At 38.2% G+C, this 20,893-nt stretch overlaps 1 protein-coding gene across 1 annotated transcript in view; it reads left to right on the top strand.

Moving 5' to 3' along the window:
• Window positions 1-20,893, top strand: part of Cntnap4 (contactin associated protein family member 4) — a 240,075-nt gene that overhangs the window by 203,629 nt on the left and 15,553 nt on the right. The window contains exons 18-21 of the mRNA XM_015496327.2: window positions 10,165-10,404; window positions 12,035-12,259; window positions 13,592-13,725; window positions 14,525-14,612. Of these exons, the coding sequence (XP_015351813.1) occupies window positions 10,165-10,404; window positions 12,035-12,259; window positions 13,592-13,725; window positions 14,525-14,612 (687 nt within the window). The remainder of the gene's footprint in view (window positions 1-10,164; window positions 10,405-12,034; window positions 12,260-13,591; window positions 13,726-14,524; window positions 14,613-20,893) is intronic.

Genomic DNA, 20,893 nt, shown 5'->3' with positions numbered 1-20,893 from the left:
AGAGAGAGAGAGAGAGAGAGAGAGAGCGCCACAACAAAAGATATGGCAATTTAAAATCTGTCAGTAGCTTGGAAATAGCCTTACTATTCTTGGAAATTGAGAGGGCTGAAATTGTCCTCGAATTTTTCAGTGAAATATGCTGCCGTTTGCCTGTGGATGACCTTTCCTCCTTGGTATGAATTTCAACTTCATAGTGATGGCGTCTCTATATATTGTGTCTGATAGGAATCCTGGCCCTAATTTGATTTCAGGTGGCTGTAATGAAGGACTAGTATGACATCAGAAAACTGCTTTGGAACAGGCTAGAGTCCTTTGCCATCAATCATGGGCTATAATTTGAATAAGGATCGAAGAGATTTCATCTTTATTGAGGCAATTAGTCAGGCCTTTGACATCTCCATATGTGTTCAGATTTAAGAGTGAGAGTGTCACTTGAAAGTTTTAAAGATGGAAATCTTGATTATGTTTAAGTCAAAGTCAGTAAAAATAAAAAGAGAAGGCAGGAATAAAAGATCTCTGGAAAAGTTACATGTGCTGTTAATAAAGATCTGTTTATACAATTTCTTCCTTGCTACTTAGAGGTGACTGAGTACACTGACTTGATGTCGTGTAGCGACACTGAGAGAAAGATTCATAAAAGGAGTCAGGAGCAGCTCATGACTGTCAAGAGACCACCAGAGGGACTTACTTTTATCTTTACTACTACCCCTTACCACAGGGTCGACCATTCTCTCAGGAAAGGGCCCCAGTCCAGTTAATAAAACCATGCTTATAAGATAAAGCATTAATTTAGCAATTTACAACATTACTATCAAACAGATCAGAGTTGTTTCCAAGTTTATAGCTAAAGATTCTTTTTTTTCCCCCTGCAGGTAGATTCTATGAAAGACAAATTATAATTACAAAGGTTACACTGAATTAGACCACAGTGGGTGACAGACTAGTAAAAAATCAGTAGTAATTAGAGCTAATTTTATGAAGCACTTCCTGTGACCAAAACATTCTGTTTTCCAAGAAGAGTATATATTTAACTGGAGGGAACAAGAGACAACCAATTACAGGAAATGAAACAAAACACTGAATATAGATATTTATATACATATGTGTACATGCTATAATGGTCTAGATATGGGATATCCCCCAAGAGCTCATGTTGAGATAATACAAGAAAATTTAAAGATGAAATGATTGGGTTTGAGAGCCTTAACTGTCAGTGCATTAACATCCTGATAGGGATTAACTGGGTCACTTTGGGCAAGTGGGGACTGGCTGGAGGAGGTGGGTCTATGGTACTGGGCCCTTGGGGTTTATATTTTATTTTTTCCATGGTGAGGGGCACTTGTCTCTCTCTCTCTCTGTTTCCTGGTGCCATGTCCTGAGACACTTTCCTCCACCACAGTCTTCCACCATGATATTCTGCCTCACCTCGGGCCCTGAGGAATGGAGCCAGCCATCTGTGGACTGAGACCTCTGAAACTGTGAGCCCACAAGTTGTTCTTGTTAGGTCTTTTAGTTGCAGCAGCAAAAAAAGCTGACAGAAACACATGCATCAATACATATATGTATAAATGCATTTTTGAATAGCAAAAAGAATTATAAAGTAAAAGGCAAGTTAAGAGTCAAGCAGTAGTTAGGGTTGGGATCCTCTATTTCAAGAAGAGTGGTCAGGACAGTGCTGTCTCTGTGGACCTTAATATTTGAGCAGAGGCCACAGGAAACAGAACCCTGTGAACTCTGGAAGAGAATTCCAGGTGGATCATGCTCAAAGGGGTAGGGATGAGTTTCAGTATTCAAGGAACAGGGAGAAAACCTTGTCACCAGAGGAAATGAGTATGAGAGGACCTGAGGGGAAGGTGGTCAAGCTATGTACTGGACTCAGGTCGCCATGATGAGGAATGGGGGGTTTTACCCCAAGCAATCAAGGAAGTAGTGTGACCTAATTTGCACTTCCCAAGTTCTCTTCTCCTGCGATGAGAGGCATGGATGGTGAGAATAAGGGGAAGGCAGGCTATTATCATAGTCCACATGAGAGACAATGGAGGCGTGGGCTAAAGCAGAGATACTGAATTGGAGTTGGACCATATTTAACGTGGAGACACACATATGCTGGCATTTGATTGTTGCCATTAGTGTTTTAGTATTTGAGCCATGATAATATCCTTGGGGCAAGATGCTCCTTCATAGGTCTCTGGATTTCTTACATCATTTTCTAGGTTTTAATTCCACCTGAAGTTAACTTCTCCTAATTTTTTTCCCCTTTATCTTAATTTGTAGCAGTGATTAAAGCTGCTCCCTCTTCTCGCAATCCAGATTACATTCTGTAAGCCATATTCTTGCCTAGCTGCAGAAAAGTCTGGTCTGTCTTCAGAGCCCAGTGAGAACACCTTGCTTCCTTCCTCTCCACCACTGAAATCCACCTGCCCCATGACCACACTCTCACCATGAAATCAGACTTCTCTGTTCAGAGATTCTGTGCCAGTACCTGTCATGTGCAGCAGGACTCTTTTCTTGGAAGCCAGTTCTTCACCTACCAATAAATATGTGAGAGTTAAGTTTTATTCTGCTCTCAGAGCTGGTGATTCCATGGGTGACTGGAATCTCTGCTTTTATATAATGTAATTGATTTTATGGTTGAAATTTTAAAGGGTAATTTAATTCCCCTTACTTACAAGTTCAAGAGTTTAATTTGTGATTCATTCGTCCATCTTAACAATAATTATGACCCATCAGTATTTTCAAGTGTGCATAACAACTATCATTTATATTTGGGTTCGGGGCAAACGAGTGAGGTAAACATGATTGTGAAAAGTGCATCTATAGTTTTCAGTAAGACTTTCATAGAAATATTTTAAATCTAGAGACTGATTATAATAATAACAAAAATGGTCTGAATCATGTGGAAGCACAATCTTTGTAAATGTAGAACAAAACAGAAAGGTTAAGTTGGTCTAAGATAGATTGGATTACTTTCCAAGTATTTATTAGCTTTTACCAAAACTTTACCTTTTTGTTTGTCAACAAATTTAGCAGCAAATTATTGCAGGATGTTTTAAAGAACAAAGTTGTTTTATAATCCAAATATGAAACATTAGAAATTTCAATAGCAAATACGTTTGCCATACTTATTTGGAACCCTCGTACCTATAAATAATAAGTTGTAGATATTTGAATATGTAAATTTAGATTTCAATAATATTCTTCATCACACTGACCAGGTCTATGTTGATGATATTTATCAGCATCTAATTTTTTTGACATGAATGTTTTGGTGATCTCTCAGGAGTAGTTCCTGCAATGGGGGAGCCCAGTACGTATCCCCTGCTTATTGCTTTCTCCCTGTCCCCGAGGACCAGTCGTAGAGTGGCTCCTATTGCACAGCAAGATTCTGAGGCGAGATGAATGCTTTAATTACTGAAGAAAACCAGTAAAAGTAATAGAAAATACTTTTAGAAAATGGGTGGCAGCTGGGCAGCAATTATATATAACAATTGAAATAGGAATAAGGAAATGATGAATGGCATTGCTGAGATACAACTCGTGTTAGTCCACATCCAAGACCTAGGGGACAGGAGGCTTTGAACAATCCCGTTGGTCCCAAATACTAGAAAAATTCTCTTCGACTGATCTAAAACTATAGGATGCCATGTGCAACGAAGGAGGAATAGCAATGAACAAAAACCCTTGTATGAATAAGTAGAAAAGTGGACATCAATGTGAGATGGTGGTCAGAAACAGGAGCCTCTAGGTGGTGGACATCTCCTCTCCCTTAAGTAATCCCAACCATCATATCACGTTGCTTTGCATAATAAGATAGATATTCACCTGCTTACAGCCCATCTCGATCCATTCTCATTCTTAACTGTAGTGCTGTATCCTTACCATTATTTTCATATTCTTTCGCTTTGCTCTGTGTGTGTGTGTGTGTGTGTGTGTGTGTATTTATGTCATATCTTCAAAGTCTTACTCAGAGAGGCCACCTATTACTTGGAAAAACCAATTTTTAGTGACCGGATGCTGCTTGGTATATTCAACCTCTGCCCTTGACCTTGATAACACTGAAAACACAGTGTCCAGGGTCATTGCTGTTATCCTGGGCTCACAAACATTCAGCAACCACGGAAATGATGGAGAGAAAAGAATCAATCATTTTGTAAGCTGAAGTGTGACAGTGGTCATTTTCTATTTTGGTTTGTCAACTCAGCATTTTTTCCTAGCAGCTTCTTAAATTAGCCTTGAATTGATTTTCATTCAACCAGCTCTGCGATTTTTGTTTCCTGTCTGAATTCCTTCGCTGACAAGTTTTTACAGGAGTCAAACTCCAGTTCAATATGTTGTGACTAGAACCTGGGAAGGTAGGACCACTGACATAATCAGAAGTCATTTGCATTGCACTTGAGCTGGATTCAAATCAACAAATATTTATTGAATATATAGAGTGAACAGTCTCTGGATGGCACATGCAGAGGTCGATACTGAACTCTTAAGTGTATGGAAGCCCTGAGCCCATTGGTATCCCCTAGGACATTTTGGAAAACCTACAGTGCCCTAAAAAAGATAGATTTGTTTACTGTCAATAGGCATTTGAGTAGTTTCAAAGACTGGATATTACAAATAGGTCTTTGTACTATTTTCTTTATTTCCTTTTTTTGGGGGGTGAGCATATGGTTGTTTTATATTGGGTTTATATTTGGGAGAAGAATTACTGGGTCATAGTATTTTCATATGCTGAGCAGGGGATACAGCCAGATCTCTATGACCATTTGGATATCCTTTTATGAAGTGACTATTCAAATTTATCGTCCATTTTCTACAAGGTTGTCTTCTTTAAAAAAAATAAATGAATGTATAAGAATCCTTAGGTCTTTTGGGCCTATGTCATACAAGTTTATGACAAATATCTCTCCCTCTCTGTGAATTGAGTAGGTTTTTATATTGCTAGTGGTGTCTTTTGATGAACAGAAGTTCTTAATTTTAATATATTCTGCATTTTCCTTTTTTTAACTTTCAGTTTTTGATATGCTAAAATATAGTCATGGGAAGGGAATATCAAATAGCCTTATGTTTGAATAATTTTTATTTCAGTCTAATTTTCTTTTGTGGTAGATGTGCTCCCTTATTACCAATTCAGTACAATAAAGGTCATATTTCTCTTTAATGTAATCATATCATTTGTTTTAATTATGTTCTCCTGCCTTCCTCGAGGTGTCTTTTTCATGATTAGCCTAGGAAGCCCTCGGTGCACTTTGTTGGGTCCAGTGGGTAAACCTCCGTGACTGTTGACTGGAGGCAGAATTCAGATGGGCTCTCCTGGGACTGGAGAATGTGACTAATACCGTCCACAGTTCAATTCCATAAATTGGCCCTTGCATGGTCAAATCAGAGAGCTGTGGCGGCCTCCATAGGGGAGAAGCCCAGGTTACCACCCCCAGGACAGGTGTTCACCATTGAGTTTGGCTCAGGGAAAGGTGCCTGAGCCCCATGGCCTGTTAGTGTTGCTCACCAGCTGCTTCCTCAACTATAATAGTTCTTTGAAAACAGTCTCCCTCCTCCCTGCCCTCCTAGGACTTTGCTTAATGAAGAACACACGTGGGAAAAGACTTGTCATCTCATACCCTTCTTGGCTAACTCATTATCACCATTTCTGCAAGGCCATCTTCCCACAGGATGGCTGAGGAGGGACAGAATGCAAGATCTACTGTGCAATGTTTTCCCTTTGGTCTCCTGATTTGCTCCTGTGCCCGACCCTCACGCAGGTCACTGGCTTGCCCTATGCTGGGTTGTGGTTGGGGTCTTACTTGTCTTCCTCTGCCACAGTGACAGGTCAGGGAGAGCCTCCAGACTTTGCAAGGTGATGTCCCTAACCTTGAATTTTAAAGGGCAGTATGAAGATCTTGATTTTGTTCTTTCTCCAAGGCTCCTAGGCCAATTATGCAGTTTTTCCTAATTAATCCTTGATAATATTGGAGCACAGCACATGCATAATTTGCTTTTAAAAAAAATCAAAGTTTATCTCAAAGGTCTTCCTGCCATAAACAACAAGGAAATAGGAAAGAGCCACCTCCTGCTCAGTGCCAGTAACACCCGTCACTTAGACTAACTTCCCGAGGATAAGGAACGTGGTGGAAGGATTGGTGCAACAGGCAAAGGCTAGCCTAGTTTCTACCTGGCGCCTACCCCAGTTATTTAGGTGCAAGACTTCAAGACTGCTGTGTGGGTGGACAGAGCCTGTTGTGCTCAACCATGCAGAAAGCAGCCTCACAAGATACTCAGTTTCTGTGAAGTTCCAGAATTCATTACGTCTGATATGGCATGGCAAGTAAATTGATAGGAAATTAATTGGAAGATAGTTCTGAACATAATAGCTCAGCAGAAACATCCAGAATCAATTAATCAAACTGTAGCTCATTTTAATTGGACATACTCTAACCCTGAAAAGGCACAGCAATCTTTAATTAAGCTTTCAAGCCCAATCCCATTTACATTAGCCATGTTTTCCAGAGCAGTTACATCTGGAAATAATAATAATAAAAAAGTTATTTACCTGAAACCTAATGGTATAGTAAAAATCCTCAGTACATGTGTGTCATGACTATTTATGTCTAATTAGACTTTACATTTTCCCATCACTTAAAGATGTCATTTAAAACTATTTCACTAGGTAAACATTACCTCTTTGAAAATACAGAATAAAGACATTCTGTTTACAAAGCTCAATGTTGATTTTCTTCTCATTGTTACAAATACCACTGGAGCTTATATTTTGTACACAGGCATACTTAAACACACACACACACACACACACACACACATACACATTTTTTTTTTCTGTTTATAACTCCATCCTTTGGCAATCTCGTGTCTATTTTACCATTAACACCATGTGGTCCTCATTTGTCACTCTGTCTAAATTTATTATCAGACTAGGAGCCCTTCTAGACCAGTGTCAGACACCGTGCAAGGTAAAGAGCTGCTGTATGAAGCTTGGAAAAGTTAAATGCCATTCAAATCAAAAAATGATCTGAGCTTTAGAAGGAAAAGAAGAGTTTCCCTTTGAACCATATTTTGGAGTGGAAAGAAAGGGGGCTGCCTTGAAATGAAGGTTACTTGTGGATTTTGATCAACCTCTGCTTGTAACTAAATGTGTTTATTCTAAATATTTCCTCAGTTGCCCCCATAGGTCAATCCCAGAGCTTCTCTATGCCTCTAGTTCCTCGTCATTCAAAACAAACAAGAAAAAAAAAAACAAAAACTGGAATAGCTAAGAACTGACTGTGTTTAGTTGTTTGATCCCAAGGAATTTAGTTATTGTTATGCTACTGGCATACTAAGATAAATACCTGAATTAGAGCTATGTGGATGTTTCAAAGCAGCAGACACATAACAAAGCCATTTAAGGTGACTGTATTCTAGAGGCTATATGCCATGACCTAATGTAGTATGACCTGAAGTAAATGAAATATACAAGAGATACACCTCTCATCTCAGTTTCACAGCATGTGATCCTCTCCCTAAGGTTTCTGTGTCAAAGATTAAGCCAAGGCAGGCTGCCTTCCCCAGGAAAGATGCCAAAAGAACGTTGGCTGAAGACTTGGAGCCCTAGGTGCATAGTGAGCGGGAGTCTAGAGAGGTGTGAAGTCGAGAAGAGTTGCACCTAGATGTGGAAAGACAGAGAGGAGTTCTAAGAATAAGGGCTGAAGAGGGACTTCAGGAATGGCAGGAGATGAACTAAATGTAGAAGGGATTAAGCAAGAAGATTGCCAGCTCTTCTAAAACTTTGAGATAAAATTGACTCCTTCCTTGCCATGCCCACATAAAATTGGAATATGTTTGACCTCAAATCACACAACCTGTGAATTTATAAATAGAAAATATGACCTGAACACTTAAGACCTTTGTATCCATTGAAGAGGCACAAGTAAACTGAAGCAGTTTGAACACAGAAATTTTAATTGGGCAATCTTATGGAGACCATTATAGAGATGAATCTGAACTCTAAACAGTGTTAGTGCCCTATAAGTCCAAAATTCTCAGAATTCATTTTTTGAAAAGGATATTCCTTTATCTATAAACGTATTATTCATTTATTCAGAAATGTTTATTGAGTTTGGTTCTCCTTCTCAGGGCGAAAGACCCCAAGCATCCCTGCAGGGCAGAAGGTGCCCCCCTCCTGAACCCCGGGCGCAATAACCCCATCCCCTACTCATTCCGTGTGAGCCAAGGGTTGGATGAATGGGGTCATTAGTTACTGCACAGCTGTGAAGGACCAGCAGTGACCGAAGTACTCTTGTCAAATGTACAGTCTAATAAAGGGACATGGATACAAAATTAATTCGTGAAATGTAAAGCGTACTCGATGATGATAAAGACCTATTTATTTAGGGTTTTTATGGCAAGTTTTGGGGGGATCTGAACGACGTTTTTTATCCCTGGATGAAAGCCGAAGCGATTCAGGCTAGATTTAGGTAAGAGAATTTGAAGAGGAAGTAAATATGATCCAGGAAAAGAGAATCTGTACAGAGAATCTGTACAGAGTAGGACAAGATCCCAGGGGTGGCCCGCTGTCTGTTCAAACATGGAGTTCCATTTTAGAAAGTTCCCCTCAGTAGAATTGTCAGATTGTTTATTTATTGTTATGCTATGCTATATGTTATTCTTTTTTTTTTTTTTTTGCTTCCAGTTCTGAATATTAACTTAGTGTGTTCCTGGATACAAATTTCTGTGAGTCTACCTAGGTCTTACATTCCTCTCAGGATGGAGCTTACAAAATGATGGACAAGTGACCATCTGAATACAAATCACCCACGAAGCTTGTTGACTTGGACATTCTCAATCCTGTCTTTGAACCACAGAATCAGCCCTCCGTGGCTATATTTTTAAGAAGCCCGCCATGTGATACTCACATTCCTTAAAGTTTGAGAACTGCCTTAGGATAATTAGGTGTGATTTCAAGCAAACATCCCAGACCTCTTTAAGGTTGACTTGATAAATGCAAGTTATGTATTCAGTAGATGCCACAGTTTCTTCATCAGTTCCCTTTGAGAACCTTCCCAAGCATAAAACAATGAAGGTCAGACCAACCTTTAGGAAAAAAAAATCACTGGGAAATATCCCAGAAAAAGTAACTACTGTGATACTCAATTACTGTCTTTTTAATAAATGGATAATGATTATATAGATGCAGAGTCACATTGGGAAAGCTCAAGGATTCTCTAATAATTCTCGTGGAGTTAAAACTAACAGAGCCAGGATCAGGTTTCAAGAGACAGTTACCCATGGACAGATGCTTATTTAAAATTGTAAAAGCAAAAAACTACGTAGTAATAATAATACATATGGTTATTATTTTGAATGAAAATAAGGTTGATGTGGTTCCCTGAAATAATGAAACTAAAAAAAAAATAACCAAAAACTTCTTCAAGATAAGCTTAATCTTTTTTTAGAAAACAAGTATGGAATTTATGCTGTGCCCTTTTGAAGCCTAGAGTTAGTCAAGAAAATTGTTTCCTAAATTATAATTGGTCTTCTAATGTTTTATTGTTGCCTAATAATTATAAATAATAAGGGGTTTCATTGTGGCATATTCTTACTTACATATAACACAATTTCATTAATTTAATTCCCCAATATCTCCCTTTACCTTTCTGCTGACTGTCTTTCTCTACCCTGATAGTCTTCCTTTTGCTTTTATGACATCCCTTTTATTTATTGACTTTCCCCTCTGGCTTCCACATACAAGAGAATATACTCAATACTTGTCTTTCTGAGCCTGGCTTATTTCACTCCAGATCCATGCATTTTCTTGCAAATGACATAATTTCTTTCCTCTGTATGGCTGAATACAACTCCATTGTGCATACGTACCACATTTTCTGTATCCAGTCATCGGTTGGTGGATACCCCGTCTGGTTCTGTGACTTGTCAACTGTGAATTGCGCTGTGATAAACACGGTGTGCATGTATCGCTAAAGCATGCTGCCTCTTTACTCTTCTGGGTCAATGCTAAGGAGTGGGATCGCAGGGTTATATAGTGCTCCTCTAATTTTGGTCATTTGATGTCAAGTCCCCATTTTTACTCTTTCCTGTGAGGCCACAGGTTGGTTTGGTATTTAAATTTCGAATAAAACACCTGGGAACATGTTTGCATTTGCAGTGTTTCCCTTCCAGGGGGGACAGCCACCAGACAGAGGGGCTTTCTGGGATGCATCCGGTCTCTGCAGTTGAATGGGATGGCCCTGGATCTGGAGGAGAGAGCCATGGTGACTCCTGGGGTGCAGCCTGGCTGTCGAGGACATTGCGGCAGCTACGGAAAGTTATGTCGCAATGGAGGGAAGTGCAGGGAGAAGCCCAGTGGGTTCTTCTGTGACTGCTCTTCCTCCGCCTACACAGGGCCCTTCTGTTCCCATGGTAAGTGTGACATTAGACACTCTAACGCGGAAATTTATCCATTATGAATAAAGCGTCTGTTAGTTCCTTGCAGTGTAGCCATTCAAAACAGAACTATTTCCACTCTGAATTTCTTTTGCAGAGTATCTATTGAATGCCAATCATATTTTACTCCTTAGATATTTGACTTCGTTTTTGAAAAACAAGTGTCTATTGCAGATAAATTCACAAATAGTCGCCTCTAGGTGTCTTCAAGTGTTAGCGACTCAGTTTGCGCTTTTTTTTTTTTCCATCTAATATTGATGCTGTTAAAGAATATGCCTGTCAACAGCGTGCCCCATGGGGGCAGTTCTGTGTTTTAAAATCATTAAAAGCTGTATTGTTATTTTTGACCAAGACGTTCAGCAATGCAAGGGAATATAGAAAGCGTTATTTTTATTTTTATTGGGTTGCTTTGGCCAAACAAATATTTTCTGTTAAATATTGATGTACAACAAAATAGAGACACTCACACATTTTGTTGTATGATATGATGAATATCTGCTGGAAAAATAACAGTATATTTTGTAGCTTCTATTATTAACTGATACATGTCATGGAAGAAGAACAAGGTTAAGTTTAAGTGTTCTGGACAGACTTCTCTAAATTCACAAACATTTATTTTACTTGCATAGTTTGTCATAGAAAACTGACCTTAATTAATTTAAATTCAAGCACTTTGTTTAAGTGTCTCTGGGCTACTGAACATTTTCCTGAAGGAGGCTAACAGAAATTGGCTCCAAATCAAAGCAACTCCTGATTTGCAAAGAAAACATTGGAATTAGTTAGTGAAAGTTGGCAAAAGTGCACCTTTAAAGGCATCTGCTTTTATCAAGACTAAGCTGTAATTTAAAAATCGACTTGTGATAATAATGGCGCACTGCTGGTCCCTCTAGGAGACTTTTTACATTTAGTGTTAAGCCCCTTCTTCCTGGGAACCGGTCTTCATTTTCTAGATATAGTTTCTAGTTCATGTTGCTAAGTGAAGTCAGTCATGTTTCTCAGCACGTGGGTGCATGTGTGCACACCCCCCGCCCCCCACACACACATGCACACAGACACATTGTGTTGAATATAAAAGGTACCCTGAAATGCCAAAGGAATTACATGACCCACTAAGCATCATCTACGTGCATATTCAACAAACAGTCCTTTATAGTGCTGGGAAAAAGCACTATATTCAAAACCGATTCTTCCTCCCACTACCCTCTTCACTGGCATGCATGTGTATTTGTGTGTGTGTGTGTGTGTGTGTGTAAATTTGAGACGCATGTGTCCTAACTACAAAATAATAAACAGTTAAGATTAAGAAAGTGGATATTCAAGGAGCTGAACACAGCAGCCTGGCTTCTGTCTGAACTCAGAGAAGAGATACTAACTAAGCTTTCAGTTCTAAAGTTACGTTAATGAATTAATTTTGTGTCATCCTAACATACAGCCATTTTAAGAGCCATTATGAAAGTCCTGTTCGTTGACTATGTTATTCTAGTTGGATACTGCTTCTTCTACCTGTGGAATTCATTTCTTAAAAATATTAGGATATCAATTAACATAACTAAAACAAGATGCTTGTACTTAAATGTTTTAACATAAAATATGCATGTCCTTCCAGAGATTTCTGCATATTTTGGATCTGGCTCATCTGTGATTTACAATTTTCAAGAAAATTATTCCTTAAGTAAAAACTCAAGCTCCCACGCTGCTTCATTTCATGGTGATATGAAGCTGAGCCGAGAAATAATCAAATTTAGCTTCCGAACAACACGGGCACCCAGCTTACTGCTTTACATGAGCTCCTTCTACAAAGAATACCTTTCTGTTATCATCGCCAAAAATGGTGAGTGCTATTTAGATGAGAGAAAGAAAATTGAATTAGGATTTTAGGGCACTAATATGAATCGTTCTTGGGTTCTTGCTTCTCAGACTACTACCAGGGAACAAAGAGTGCACCTATGTTGTATATTAATGTCTCATTTTCAGAATATTTGCTTTTTTACAAATTTAATCTAAAGAGATTATTTAAAATAACTAAGATGCCTTTATCTCTTTATAATTTTGATAATTTTACATATGCAATTCATATAAAGTGTTTATTATATTGAGACTCTCAGTATCAGTTTTGCAGTTAGTTCATTTACAAGTAAAATATCTCCTTGTATATGACAAATATTTCCTTCTAATCAAGTAAATAACTATTAAGGGACTTGTTAAGGAACCAGCGTCATGCAGAAGAAAATGCCCACAAGATGATCTGTTAGTTCTAATAATAGGCAATGAACTACGGGAACACTGTGTGTCCATTCAGGGTCATGATATGTGGATTAGGAAATATGTGTGTGATAGAAACCTTGTGACAGAAAGCCACTCACTGCTATTTTTCTCTACCTTACCTCTGGATTAAAGATGAGAATTTTAGAAATATGTTTTCTTGATGAGAAAACAAACAAATATACAAATGTGTTAATATGTTATTTCAAAAAAATCAAATATGGCCCAAGAGCACTGAACACCTCAATAAAAATATTGTTGTTCAGTAAGTATATTTACCCTCACTGTATGGTTTTAGCTTACAGCTTATATATACATCAGGATATTCTTATTGTTTAAATTGCAAGGCATACTATGAAATAAATTACTTGAAATCTCTGCGGGCCATTAATATTAAGTCTAATGGCAAATTTGGCTTAAAATCATTCATTTCGCCCTAATTCCATTCCTAAGTCTGTGACCATGACCAGTTGGAATTATTCCTCATCTTTAGTAAAAGTGTATTTGTTTGTAATAATTCCATTAGTCAACTATCTTCGAGTAGTCTGAGATATATATTTTAAATATGATTATATAAGGAGAATATCATTGCAGTAGTCCATAATAGTTTGACATTTCAGAAAGACTTAGTCTTATTTTCCTTTGTTTAAATTAGAGACTAGTGCAGAAGGGATGCAAGAAAGAGAAGGTATATGAACAATATGCTTGGTCTTGATTTTGAAAATATTGTGGTTTTACTTAGAAATTGACTTTTAGGAATTAAATTTAGAGGGTACACCCAAATGAATGATTGTGAATTTCCCATTGGATATGAATAAACAGCAGCAGTACAAGGATTATGAGTTTTTATAGATTTTTAAGTGCAATTCTTATTCAAAATAAAACTTTTTTTCTGCTTTAGGAAGTTTGCAGATAAGGTACAAGCTAAATAGATATCAAGAACCTGATGTTGTTAACTTTGATTTTAAAAGCATGGCTGATGGGCAACTTCACCACGTAAAGATTAACAGAGAAGAAGGAGTGGTCTTTGTAGAGGTAATGAAGAATATCCATCAGAAGCCATAGTTGTTCTATGAGTTCCCAGCATGGAGCACCTGTTGTAAAAATTTGATTGTGAATAGAATAAACAACAGTCCTCTTCAGATCATAGATAGACTATGGAATGTGGTCAGTTTTTTAAGCAATAAAATTCTGCCCAAAGTATTATTAATATCTGATACTTAAAATGTCCAATTTTCCTAACTGGCTTTTCCCTGGTTGGTAGGGAAAAGATGTCTTAGTTTATCATTAGTGTAGGTCCATCACTACTCCAAGGAAAATGTCTACTTATAGGATGGGTATAAAGCCAACAATAATTCTAAACAGAAAATGAATGTAGGAACAGAATATATTTTTTAAGAAAAATATAAGTCCCAACAGAGAAACTGGAATTATTCACTTTAACAGCTTTTGAAGAAAAGCACTGATTTTTCAACCCTCTATACAGAAGAAAGTGTCTTAACTGTAAGACTCCAGTAAAAATATCAAGCTTTGAGGTAAAAAAAATATCTTGTCCCTTTTGGTTGGCTTTACCAATCTTGGATTCCTCATACAGTGGAGAAAAAAATTAAAGCTATCTAACAGGATGGAAAGTGGGATGAATGGTACCTGAGTGTAGATAGAAAAAAAAAATCTACCTTTTTAAGTCTTTTTAAGTCTATATTTTTTCTAACCCTTTAGGGCCAAACTTAGACTTGCTTCTTTCATCATTTTCTTTTCTCTTTCTTTTCTTCCTGTTCTTCTTTCTATAAAACAACATTCATGTGGATATGTGCACCTCGTGACAATTTTGTAGATTGACGAGAATACAAGGAGACAAGTTCACCTGGCATCAGGCACAGAATTCAGTGCCATCAAATCTCTGGTACTGGGCAGGATCTCAGGTAAGTGAGAGAAGTAACCTTTCCCTGAATCATTATCCATGACCCTGGGTCAGAAGAATTGCCTTACAGCCACTCAAGCATGTGTGCCACACACACACACACACACACACACACTTACTTCATCATGTCCAAGACTTTGCCCTCATTTTAATTATGAATTGAGTGATGATCAAGATGCAGACATATGTAATGGTGCGGAGGAGCTCCCTGTGGGATGAACAAACATCCTCCTCTGAGAGGAAGGTCACCCTGGTCTCTGTCATGTGTTAGCCCAGCAGAAGAAAACACAATTTTATTCTCACACCTCAAAAATATCAAATGAAGGTAGAAATAACAAAGCCCATGTCAATCAGCTGCCAAGTGTACAAATCCTCATTTAATGATAAAATGAGGATAAGTTTTAAAAGAAATGTAAGGAGAAGGCAATTGCTCATCTTCCAATGAGCAAATATGCTTGAAGTGGTGCTTGGCTCTTGTTTGCCTCGTTGCAACCTTGTAGTTGCCAGCCACTCAAGCCTGAACTCAAGGTAAGTGAGTGACTTATAATTCTTACTTATTGCCGTCATTACTTCTGATAACCTCTCTGCAGTAGAAACATACTATTGCCGTTTTAACATTAAAATATGTATGCATTTTTAATACTTCCAACAGGGACTGAATTAAAAATAGGGAAGTAAACCTTAAAGAAGATTTTATTTTTAGCTATAAATTATAGAGTATTGATATTTCACATAATTTGATAGTTGGGGAGGCGTCTTTAAATGGGTTTACATTGCTAGTCTGTTATTTGACACTAACCTGGAACATTTTGTCCAAGATAATACATAAAATCTTTTATTTTTTGACCTTTTCAGTCATTTGTACCTCAATCAATCATTCCTTATGTTCCCTGTGCATAGTCTCAGAGTCTTGAGGATGTTTGATTAAACCCATGGGTGAATGATCAAAATATTGGCCCTTGAGAAGGTTAATAGCTAAGTTTATAAATATTTATAGGCTTTCAAATAGTAAGATGAGTACCCAGATTATGTGCTCTTTTTTTCCTCCAAACAGGGGAAATATCATGAGTTATTTGCCTTTCCAGTGGACATAAAAGATATGTGTATAGGACTACTTAGTTATTTGGAAGCGTAACTGAAAAATTCCAAGTGTCTCGCAGTGTTAATTACATAAATTCTACTACTGAAGATTGACATTTATATCATTTGCTCTATGGATGCATGCATAGTCAATAACACATTTGGCATGAAATGGTAATATTTTGTAGCTTTAAAATTGATTCAAATCCTGGCCCCTGATGTCTAATTCGTGAATAAGACAATATACACTTTCAGTCTGAGCACATGCATATTAGTTTTAGACCAAGTTTCAAACATACAAAAGCAATGGCTAGGCCCTCAGTTAAAAACAGAAGGGAAAATATTTACTTATTTCATATTTGGCATTGGGAAGTATTTATATCTATTTCAGGCCACTGTAGAGGTAGGGACAGTGGCCTCTATAAATTGACTATTTAAGTTTGAATATATATGTAAGATGTTTCTAGACATCATTTTCCCCTAATGATAGAGGGTTTTATTCCACTTACAACTATGGCATAGCATAGGAGGCCAAAGGAAATTTTAAGAAGAATGAAATCCTGTCATTTGCAGCAAAATGGATAGAACCGGAGTTCATTAGGTTAAGTGACAGATGCTGCATGTTCTCTCTTCCACGTGGAAGCTAAAAAGAGCAGCCTGAATGTAGAACATTGACTACCAGAGGTTGAGTGGCGATGGGGGAGTCTCAGGAAGAGGGAGGTGGCTGAGGCTTCCAGAGCACACTCATAGAGGAGTCGGTTCAAGTGTTGCACGGGGCAGGGGTTGGGGGGGACCATAGTTCATGATAACCCATTGTACATTTCATGAACTACAAGAGAAGAACTCAAAGTCTCCAAATGTGGTAAAAGGACAAAAAGGGTGAAAATACTAATTATCCTGGTCTCATCAATACATGTGCATTGACATATCACACCGGATGCCATAAATATATACAATGATTACATGTCAATAAAAATAAAGTTGTATTGGAACAAAAAAATCCGAGCAGACAAAGCAGCATCAACAAACCCCAAAAGCCTTAACAGTAGAGGGCATCTTTTTCCCTAAGGCTCTCTGCCCTGGGGGCAGGGGGGCTGGCTGGGAAGGAATGAGAGCCCTAGAGGGTCTCAGGTTTAGAGGGGGCCATCCTCTGCTTCAGACACTGCCTGAAAACTTCTTTGCATCAGGCTCACAGAAGGCTCTGCTCACGACTCTCTTCTCCATTCAGCCTGTGGGCCTGTAACTCTTGTTACTCATAGAATTTAAAGCATGTGCAGCTGGTAGTGTATAGGAGTCCCCATCCCCCACACTCCACATTACCAGAATCCATGCCCTCAGTGAGGGGAAGGATGAGCTTATATTACATTCACAATATCAAGAAGGCACATTAATTAAGAAGGTTTTATGTGCAAAATATACCATGAACTGTGGCAGAAAGTAATGAAAAAAAAATCATCTAAATAAAACAGCTCCTGATCTCAAGAGCTCTTCAGTCTAGCAGGTTCTGAAATGAGGCATGTACCAAAATCTATAAGATAGTTAGTTCTAAGCATCATGGGTCATGTTGACAAATCATGTCTTTAATCTTCAAATTTAACGCCAGAGTTACTGATAAATTTTTTTGTGTGTGTGAGTAGAAATTTGTTAAATATATTATAAAATAATTATAAAACTGATCTGCATCCTGTGAGGAGGACTGTGTTAGCTAAACGGTAGAATGACATTTAATATGTTTCCCTTTTTGCCAGTGAATATGGAAGGTTGGTATGGAATCAAAGATGTTAACGTTTTTATTCAAGTTGCGTATTATTCAAATGCATATCACTCATATTTGAAAATAAGATTCAAATCCAAATTGGGCAATGAAATTTATAGTCTGAATCAATTCATTCTCCCAAAAGTATAAGTGATAATTTATTTAATATGTGCCTAAGGTGTGAATCATGAGGAAGACTAATCATTTGTAATTCAAAGGAGACTAATAACTTACGGTCAAATTTTGCATGGTATATGAATTTATTATAAGTATTATAGGTTATAGTATTATATTTTGGTATAATATATTAATTTATGATAAAATAGATCAACAGGATGGTTAAAAGGTGAAGCTATTAAGTTTTCAAAGAACATTGCCCTGTTTGGAAGTTACCTATTAGGTTCTCTGAGAAACAACTGCCAAGACACGATGAAACATGGGACAATTTTATTAAGGGGACACTTAGGTAAGAGAAAATGGGGTGGTGGGATTGATTAAGGCTAGCTGAGCTATCTAGCTTTCTCTACATGTAAAGGAGAGAGGGAGGGCTTGTGATATCAGAGGGCTAACCCACTGTTGCAGTCTAAGAAAGATTTAGCAAAGTTTTGGGGAGTCCTTGAGTCAAAGTCAGAGGAGTCCCATGTTTCCCAGGAACAAGCCATTGGCATGCCTGCTGTGGTCAGCCACTGCTGGGAACAGCCCATGGAGCATATGGCCATGGCCCAAACTCCAGGCAAGTTCTAGAGTCTGGCAGCTGAGATCCTCCACTTGGAGGTCTGTGAGGCATGCTTCTGTGGCTTATCAAGTGTGGTTTTCCCTTTGTTAAGCCCATTTGGCTCATAGATTCATCTGTTGATTCAACACATTATTTGTAATCACCTGCCATGTGTTCAGAGAATAAATAAGGCAAACATTGCCCCTGCCCTTATGGAACTTGTGGTAGTGGGCATTCATAATCATTGTATAGCATGTTCCTACATGTCTAATGGAGTATAACGGACCCCATATTGCTTCAGATAAAACAATCCAAAATCACCTTCCAAATTATAATATATTAATACACCTCTGTTGTTTTTTTTTTTGAGGGGGTGTACTGGGGATTGACCTCAGGGGCACTCAACCACTGAGCCACATCCCCAGCCTTATTTTGTATTTTATTTAGAGACAGGGTCTCACTGAGCTTAGTGCCTTGCCATTGCTGAGGCTGGCTTTGAACTCATGATCCTCTTGCCTCTAGCTCCTAAGCCGCTGGGATTACAGATGTGTGCTACCGTGCCTGGCTGGTGTACCTCTATTTAATTTTTTTTTTTAGATATTTCTTTTAAGGGAACAGAATATAATTGACCTTTTTGGGGGTGGGGAGTTGTACTTTGATACATTTTCTGTTTCTTTTTTTTTAACTGGTTCTTTTTAGTTATACTTGACAGTAGAATCCACTTTCACATAATTATACAAGCATGGAATATATCTTGTTCTAATTCAGTCCCCAATAACTCTTCTTCCCCTTTCTTCACCACACCTCCTGCTCCCTTCTCTCTATTAATCTTTCTGCCATTTACCCATAGTTACTTTTTTAAATTAATTTCTTTTGGATATCCATGATGTTGAGATTTACTGGGGTGTATTTCAGATATCTATATAGGAAAATTATCTCAGATTCAATCTACTATCTTTCCTTTCCACATTCCCCTATTTCTTTCATTTATTTTATCTACTCCACTGAACTTCTATTCTCCACTCCCCCCCCACACACACACCTGTTATTGTGGGTTAGCTTCCACATATCAGAGAAAATGTTGGACCTTTGGTTTTGGGTATTGGCTTTTTCCATTCAGCATGATAGTCTCCAGGTCCATCTATTTACCAGCAAATAACATAAAGTCATTCCTTTTAATGGCTGAATAATATTCCATCATGTACATATAGCACATTTTCTTTATCCATTCATCTGTCAAGGTCACCTAGGTTGGATGCATAGCTTGGCTGTTGTGAATTGAGCTGCTATAAACATTGATGTGTTTGCATCACTGTAGTATGCTGATTTAAAATCCTTTGGATTATATACTGAGGAGTGGGATAATTGGGTCAAATGGTGGTTCCATCCATAGTTTTTTGAGGAATATCCATACTGCTTTCTAGAGGGTTGCACTAGTTTGCAGTCCCCCTAACTATAGTTGCGTGTACTCTTTCTCCCACATCCTTGCCAACATTTGTTGGTACTTGTATTGTTGATTATTGGCATTCTGACTGGAGTGAGATGACATACATTTTCAACAAAAGACTTAAAGATATGTCCATTCACTGCTTTTAATAGATGGAAACCCCAAAATAAAAGAAAATACTTGTCTTCTCTTGAGTTTCCCTAGTACTCATTTCTTAAACTTAGGAAGAAGTGTGGGCATAATTTTGGGCATAACTTATAAACATTATTGGCAGATTTCAAATGAGGTGGATGAATTTAATAAAACAATCTCTAATGGTGGTGTGATAATATGGTGTTTCATCAGCTTTTGCTACAGTGCCCAAGAACAATTTTAGAGGAGGAACAGTTTATGTGGGGCTCATTTTTCTGAGGTCTCAGTTGGTAGATGGCTGACTCTATTGCTTTGGGTCTGAGGTGATGCAAAATATCATGCAGAGAGAGACTGCTCCCTTCACTGGGGACAAAATATAAACCCAAAGGCATGCCCGCTCCTCCAGGGGACCTTACCTGCCTATAGTTACCACCCAGTTAATCCCAATCAGGGGATTAAGTCACTGAATGGGTTCAGGCTCTCATAACCCAATCACTTCTCTAAGCTTTCTTGCCTTGTCTCACACGTGAGCGTTTGAAGGACACCTAATGTCTAAACCATAATAGAAGGCAACTGTTTCTAACTCCCTATTGCACTTAAAATATAGAAGGACTCACCAGGTGCAGTGGCACATGCCTATGATCCCAGCAGCTCGGGAGCCTGAGGCAGGAAGATTGCAAGTTCAAAGCTAGCCTCAGGGACTGGGGTTATGGCTCAGTGGTAGATCACTTGCCTAATATGTCTGCAGTACTGGGTTTGATTCTCAGCACCATATAAAAAAATAAATAAAAAAGTTAAAAAAAAAAAAGAAGAAGAAAGCCAGCCTCGGCAACTTAGTGAGGGCGTAAGCAACTCAGTGAGACCCTGTCCCTAAATGAAATACAAAAAATGGCTGGGGATGTGAATCAGTGGTTGAGTGCCCCTGCATTCAATCCCCAGTCCCCCCAATCCCCTGCAAAAATAGGGCTCAATGACTTTGGTCATAAGTAGTGTATTGATGGTCCCAAGCTGTGGTTGGAAGATCAAGGGTTTACCTGAGCAGCTCACCTCAGGTGAGTCCATTATCAGATGACTACATTTATTTTTCACATTCAGAGATCCCTGTAAAATTAAGCTCTGAGTTATGTGCCTGGATAATCTTAAACTTTAGAA

This window comes from Marmota marmota, unplaced genomic scaffold, assembly GCF_001458135.2.
Source record: "Marmota marmota marmota unplaced genomic scaffold, marMar, whole genome shotgun sequence".
NCBI lineage: Eukaryota > Metazoa > Chordata > Mammalia > Rodentia > Sciuridae > Marmota > Marmota marmota.
This window is presented reverse-complemented; position numbering and strand designations above follow the sequence as displayed.